The sequence below is a fragment of the Otolemur garnettii genome, unplaced genomic scaffold, assembly GCF_000181295.1.
Source record: "Otolemur garnettii isolate 467f Iridium unplaced genomic scaffold, OtoGar3 scaffold00211, whole genome shotgun sequence".
Classification (NCBI taxonomy): Eukaryota; Metazoa; Chordata; class Mammalia; order Primates; family Galagidae; genus Otolemur; species Otolemur garnettii.
Window position 1 is genome coordinate 136,494 of NW_003852606.1, and position 6,882 is coordinate 143,375.

Genomic DNA, 6,882 nt, shown 5'->3' on the forward strand with positions numbered 1-6,882 from the left:
TGCTGAGGCCAGACTGTCCCAACTCCTGGGTGTCTTCAATGCCTCCAGGGAAAAAATAGAAAAACTAGAGAGGGGCTCAGCACCTGTGGCTCAAGTGGCTAAGGTGCCAGCCACATACACCTGAGCTGGCGGATTCAAATCCAGCCTGGGCCCGCCAAACAACAATGATGGCTGCAACAAAAAATGGCCAGACATTGTGGCCGGTGCCTGTAGTCCCAGCTACTTGGGAGGTGGAGGCAGGAGAATCGCTTAAGCCCAGGAGTTGGGAGATTGCTGTGAGCTGTGATGCCACATCACTCTACCCAGGGCAACAGCTTGAGGCTCTGTCTCAAAAAAAAAAATCTAGAGAGGGAGGAAGGTAGCATGTGGCTCATTTCCCAAATGCATATTTCTCTGGCCTTACCTCAACATCCCAAGAGCCATACAAAGTAGGAGGGAGAGCCCTGTGCCCACCTTCAGATGAGGAAACTGACTCAGGCTCATGGTCTCACAGGGAGAAAGTAAAGAACGGAGTATTGGGTTGGAGCATAAGCTTCAAGGTTGGGTAAGTCCTTAAGTCTGTGTCTCCACCTATGGTCCTGGGTGGGGAGGAAAGGAAGTCCCACATCTCAGACCAAGGCCTAATATTACATGAAACGGCACCACCTAAGGAAACAAGTTTGGTACATACTAAACAAAATTAAACAGACTCTTTCTTGCAGGACTTATCAGAGCCCTTAGCTCCTTCATGTTTCCCAGATCTCTTTGACCAGGACCAAAGCCAAGGCATAGAACAATGACTGACTGGCACTGGATCCCAAAGGCCAAGAGATGGGGCACCACAAAGGTTAAAGTGTTTGCAGCGTGTACACGTATGTACTCTGGCCATCAGTGCAAAGGAGCAGATGACCGTATATCCATATGCACATGTTCTCCATCACTCTGATTCTGGGACTAAAATATCCGTAAAAGCAGGACAGGGACCAAAAGGCCAGGATCTGGCCATTCCTAGCTTCCCCAGCGGCATGTTAAAAGGCCAAAATCGCCTCCACTGCCCCTCAAGTCAGATTCCACAAGGCTTTATTAGCACCGGACCTAGCCTAGTGCCCGCCGCTTCAAGGAACCACATGGCCACGGAGGGATTCCGGCCCCAGAGGAGCCCTCCCAGGAGTGCCCAGACGGAGGGTGGGGGACACACGTCCATCCACGGACTCGGAGGAAAGGGTGTTCTCGGAGGGTGGTGGGAGAGGCTGGGACCGGCCCATCTAGAAGGGGAACTCGCAGACGTAGTAAAGGCGCCGCTCACAGTCGTGGTCCCACCAGGAGCCGTCATCCGAAGCCTGCGCCACGCAGTTCTCGAGCGCCCCGCCGTTGGGCTGGTCGGGGCTGAGCGGGTGCGGCGTAGCGCTGGACCGGGCGCCTGGCTCGGGGCGGGGCGCGCGGTGCCAGGCGAAGAAGGACACGCGCTGGCCGTTTTCGAAGAGGTAGAGGCCCTCGGCACGCCGGTCGTGCACGCCCAACCACACCGGCCAGTTGTAGGGAGCGAGCGCCGCGCGCAGGTAGCGAGCGAGCGCTTCCATCTGCTGGCGGTCTGCCGGCTGCGCCAGGCTCCCTCCCCGCGCCGTGCATCGCGCCTGCGCTGAAGCCTGCGCCTCGAAGTCACGCGAGAGCAGGAAACACTTGTGGCCAAGGCGCAGCCCCTTTAGGCAGCCTGAGGGCGGGGCGGGGCGAAAAGGAGGCAGGCTCTTGGCTCTCGGGGGCGGGGAGAAGTAGGGGCCAGGATGCCGCGGGGTAGGAAGGAGGCGGGGTCAGGGCCTCCAAGGGGCGGGCTGGGAGGAGGCGGAGCCAGAGCCGCCCAGAGCAATAAGGCGGAGAATCAGTCCCGCCAGGGTGGGGCCATATTTTGTGGGCGGGGATTTAGGGGGCGTGGCGCGGCTCCAGTGGGGTCCACGCGGCTAGGAGCAAGAGGAGAGCCTCTCCCACATCCCGCCCTGCTTCCTGGATTCACCCTCCCCATGCGCCAATACATCCAGCTTTTCAGGGACGCTCTCTCCCCTGACACTGAGGTTCCTCACCTCGCTTCAGATCTCTCGGGTGTCAGTCCACTCCCCAGTACCCCACGTGGCCCAGATCATCCCATTTTTCCCGCTCCGCGCAGCGTGGACTCACCCTCCAAACGGCCGTGCTCCCGCTCGGCGCTGCGCTGCGCCTCCTGCAGGGCTTGCACGGCATCGCGGGTGTCGCCAGCCGCCTCCCGCAGCTGCCGCAGCCCCCGGGTCAGCTCCACCACACGAGTGTCCAAGGCGTGCAGACGGACATGCAGCTGGTGCAGGCCTGCGTCCAGGCCAGCCAGGCGGCCCACTGCGGACAGACGGGGCTCACGTTAGAGGGGGACCCTGGGAGTTTATTTGGAAGACCCGAGTACCTGGGGGAATCTGGACCTAGGGCTCCTGAGGGCGGGGCTGGGGGAGATCGGGACTCCTGGAAGGTAGGGTGGTCCTGGCTCTTGCGAGGCGACCCCTAGGGATGTGGGGGCTCTGGGCTGGGTGGTGGGCAACTGAAAGGCTACTGATCTGATGATTCATTTTCGTGAAAGTGATCGCGGAGGTCTGGGGGCAGGGTGGGACTTCTGGTTACTCACAGATATAAGTTACGGTGTCCTCAGGAGTGGGAGAGGGGCTGGGGCTGGAGAAGGGGGTTGTTGTTACTTCCTCCTCTTCCTCCCCCTGGTCGTCTTCGGTGTCTCTGATCCCTTCACCTTCAGGGCTTCCAACAGGATTCTCTTCCTCCCTCCCTGCAGGCAATCCCAGGGCTTCCTGCAAATGCTGGGGTTGGGGAGGGGTGATCAGCCCCAACCTGCCTCCCCAGATGCCCCTTGCTGCCCTCTAAACTCACTCTGTGCCCCCCAGTCCTCTCTCTGAATCCATCCCCCCCATCCTCTGAACCTGTCTCATTTCCTCCTTGCCCATTACCCTGGCCCTGAAATACCCTCTCCCAAGCTCCCCAGAGATCTGACAAGCTATAGCTCACCTTCAGCATCAGGGCCTCCCTCTCCTGCTCCTCCTCCAGGGTGCCTCCCCAGCCTCCCTCCCATTCCCTCTCAGCTTCCCGAGCCCCATGGCCAAAGCCCAAGAGCTGGGAGATAACCAAGGCTCCCAAAAACCAGGCTGCATGCATCAGGTTACAGATGTCTTGATGTTTGGGGCAATAGGGTGTTCTCTAGGGACTGGCAAGCACTCCTGCCCTTTGTGTAGATCACTAGCCACCCCCTGGTTCTGGCTTTCCCAGTTTCTTTCTTCCTATCCCTCTCCTCCCAACTCTTGCGTTGGTCCAGTCCACTGGTCTCCTTTGCTCTTCTGAGTGTGTCTCTCCCCGCCCTTCTCTGCTCCCTGGAGGCCCTGCCTTTGTGGCCGGAAACCTCTAACGTTCCAAAGCCTGGATCCCGCCTTGGGTCTTCTCACACACGCCCCTCTTTCCACTTTCCAGAGTTCACTTCCGCCCTGCTCTTTCCTTCTGCCCTGGCCAAAAGCTCAGACGGTTAGGAAGAGAATGAAGCTGACTCTCCAGACAAATCCTCAGCGGGCCCCAGCCTCAACCCAGGAACCAACTTAGGACCAACTGGGCAATGGTGCTGTGTAGAGGCTCAGCCCTGCTCCTCTGCATCACCCCCTCTGCCATTCCTAAGGAGGGGGCAGACTTCAGGGTCTCATTGAGCTTGTTGTTATTTTGTGGCCACTATCACCCACACACCCTGATATAGGATATCTTTCTCCACTCTCAGGTTCCAGGGTGCCTCCTGCCCCCAGATCACCCATCCTACCTTCCAGACCCTTTTTCTGAGATCAGAGTGAGTGTGTGTGCATGTCTGTGGGGACACAGGTGGAAAGCATGTGTGTGTCGTGTACACAGTCCTGAAAGGTGGATCTCCAGGATTCATTAGCCCCACTTTACTAGAAGCTTTCTGCAGGTGGGGCCCTGGGCAGGGTGATGTTGGGGTCTCTAGCTGCTTACAGACCTGCAGCCAAATAGGCCCCCAGGCTGAGGGAGTGGGGCAGAGCCATCAGGGAAGGTTTCTCCAGGGCTGAGTACACAGAGAGCTCTGAGCATTCCAGCTGCCTCATCCCAGCCTGGACCACTGCAGTTGCTGTCTCCCTGCCCTCCCCCTCTTTCCTTCCTCCTGAGCCCCTCCAATCCCCGCTGCTTGCTGCAGCCAGAGTAATTCTTCCAAACCATAAATCAGACCACATCACTCCCCACTCCCCTGTTCCTCCACCTTCCCATCATAAGCAGGAGGGAAGCCAAACCCTGCCCTCAGTCAGCACTGCCTGGCTTAGCTCAGGGCTGGGAGGGAGGAACCCCTCACAGCTCTGCAACCTCATTCCCCTCCTCTCCTCCTGTCCTCCCTGGCCTTTTCTTTGTTCCCTGAATGCTAAGCTCATTGCCCCCTCAGAGCCTTTGCACTAGCAATTTGCTCTTTCTAGAAGGTTCTTCCCCCAGCTTCTTCTCATTATTGAGATCTCAGCTCTAAGAGGCCTTCCCCAACCACTTTTTCTAAAAAAGCTTCTGTTCCGCAAGTTACTTTATCAAAACACCCCATTTTATTCTTTTGATACAATCAAGACTGGCATGATGTTTGGATGTTTGTGTCTTTCCCCTTCCAATGAAGGCAGGGGTTCTTCTGCCCTGGTGCATTCCCAGAGCTAGGACCAGATCTACCTAGCACTTGGTAGGTGCCCAAAACCAATCTTGTGGGAGGAAGTAGCCATTTCTGGTGGGTAATGGCTTCATCAAAGGCCCAGAGGCTTGACCTTTGTGTTCAGGTGGCAGCCTAGTTCCCAGTGTGGAGGTGGTAAAGGGAGGTAGGAAGTGGCTGGAGATAAGGGAAGCAGGAGGCCATGCCATTACCCTCTGTCCCAAGCCCATGAGTCACACAGGGCTTTTCCTTTGGGCTTGGCTGGTTGTGCCAATAAGCATGGAGCTCACCAGCCATGCATCACTGGGTCTGCTCTTCAAATGAGGAAACCAAGGCTCTGAGAGGGGATAGTGTGGCCTGTTGGAGGTCACCTGCGTGGAGGCAGCTAGCCAAGGCTTCTGGCTCTAAGCAAGAGCAGGGCATCTGCCCTTGAATGCCTGATGCCCCAGGAGGGGCCTTGGAAATCAACATATCCAGCCTTCTGTTTTCCAAGAAAGCCTGGTACACAGAGGGCAGAGTGACCTTGGGCAGGCTGCTCACGGCCTCTCAGGTACCCACTGGAGGCTCAGGGGCCCTGCATCAGGGGGTTAGAGACTTTGAGAGATAATGAATAGGTTGGGAAAGGCCTTGTAAACTGTAGAGGGAGGGGTGCACAGCCTCTCTCACTGCTGGCACCCACATAGGCAGCTGTTCTCTCTCCAGGCCCAGCTGCTTACCACCCCAGGCTGGGCAAGCACCTGCTCCAGTTCCTACCAGGGTACCCTGGAGAGCCGGCAGCTGAAGGGGAACCCAGGGACTGCCCAGAACTGCTTTCTATGATGGGCTAGAGGCCCTAGAGGTACCCTTGGAGCTGGGAGAAGGTGAAAGTCTGGACTCAGGGTCCACTAACAGCTGCCCTATGGGATCTGTCTTGTCTCTGTGGATGTTCCTGGGCATGAGTGAGCTGTCTGCATACAGTTGGCCACAGGTGCATATGCACACACACATGGGTAAGCTCTGAGGAGATGGCTGGGGATGTCTGAACAAGGAGATGCAACTATGGGGCGCCCAATAGTGCACAATAGCAGTCTTTGAAGCCAGCCTGCCCTTCCCTATTCCTTGACACCACCTCTTGATAGTTGATTGACCTTGGCCAAATTAACCTCTCTGTGCCCTCTAGAAAATGGGAATAGCAAATGTCCCTGGGCCTGGCACATAAAGGTGCTCAGAAGTGCCAGCGATCACTGAGCACCTTTGTGGGGAGCTCTGGCACAGGGTTGTGCATCTACACAGGTGTGTTCATACTGGTGTGATGGACAGTGAGGCAGGCCCTGTGGTGGGAAGGTATGAACATGCCTCCCTGCAGGGCTGGGTGTCCTCATCAGGGCTGTGAGACGTGAATATGTGTACCTGCCTGCATACTGTGTGTAGCAGGCAAATACTGCACTGTGCTGCATGTATGCCCTGGTGCAGGGGTGTGACATGTACATAGTAGTGTGCCCCCAGGTGCACCGCGTCTGGGTGTGCATACCCTGGAGAGTGTGTATGTGGGAGGATGTCTGCAGGTGCTGTGCCAGCTGGTGACTCTGTGCATCTGTGTCTCAGGAGAATGTGGGCCTGTCCCAGAGGTGTCCATGGGTGCCTTGCTGCTATGCCTAGGTGGAAGGTGCGTGTTGTGTGTTTGGGGGAACAGGACAGGAATCTATAGCCCTCATGAGCCAACATGGGGATGTGCATTCTGACAACAAATATTTCTTGCACCCCACCTAAGTAGAGGTGGGAAGCTCTCTGGGAGGGGGCAGTCCCAGGGTGTGTATGAGGCACCCTTAGAGGGCCTGGACCCCCTCGCTGGGGTATGAGAGCAAGCAGGGGTGGAGTCAGAATTTGGGGACCGGGAGGTGGAGACGAGTCGTGGGGGAGGGAAGGGGTAGGGGGCGGAGTCGGCGGTAGGGGGATGGGCGAGGTTTGGGGGCGCGGGGAGGGGCGATGTCTCTGCCGCCGGCTCCCGGAGGGAGGGGAGAGGGCGGAGGGAGGGGAGGAAGGGAGAAAGGGAGGGAGAGAGAGACAGGGTGAGGGAGAGACAGCCAGAGCGAGAGAGCGAGAAGGGTGGCAGAGGAGGCGCGGAGCGGGCGGCGGCAGCGGCCTGAGGAAGAGGAGGAGGAAGAGCAGGCGGAGACGCGGCGCCCGGAGCCGGCCGGACCCAGCCGGGGGCGGGCGAGGAGGGGCGCGGC

The 6,882-nt window shown here is 58.0% G+C and overlaps 1 protein-coding gene across 1 annotated transcript; it reads right to left on the reverse strand.

Moving 5' to 3' along the window:
* Positions 1-1,037: 1,037 nt before the first annotated feature.
* CLEC11A (C-type lectin domain containing 11A) lies at positions 1,038-3,346 on the reverse strand. Its single transcript, XM_003801447.3, has 4 exons — positions 3,010-3,346; positions 2,621-2,804; positions 2,149-2,340; positions 1,038-1,690 (listed from the first exon to the last, which is right to left on the reverse strand). The coding sequence occupies exons 1-4, from the start codon at positions 3,154-3,156 to the stop codon at positions 1,245-1,247; spliced, it is 969 nt and encodes a 322-aa protein (XP_003801495.1). The 5' UTR covers positions 3,157-3,346; the 3' UTR covers positions 1,038-1,244.
* Between the last annotated feature and the right edge of the window lie 3,536 nt (positions 3,347-6,882).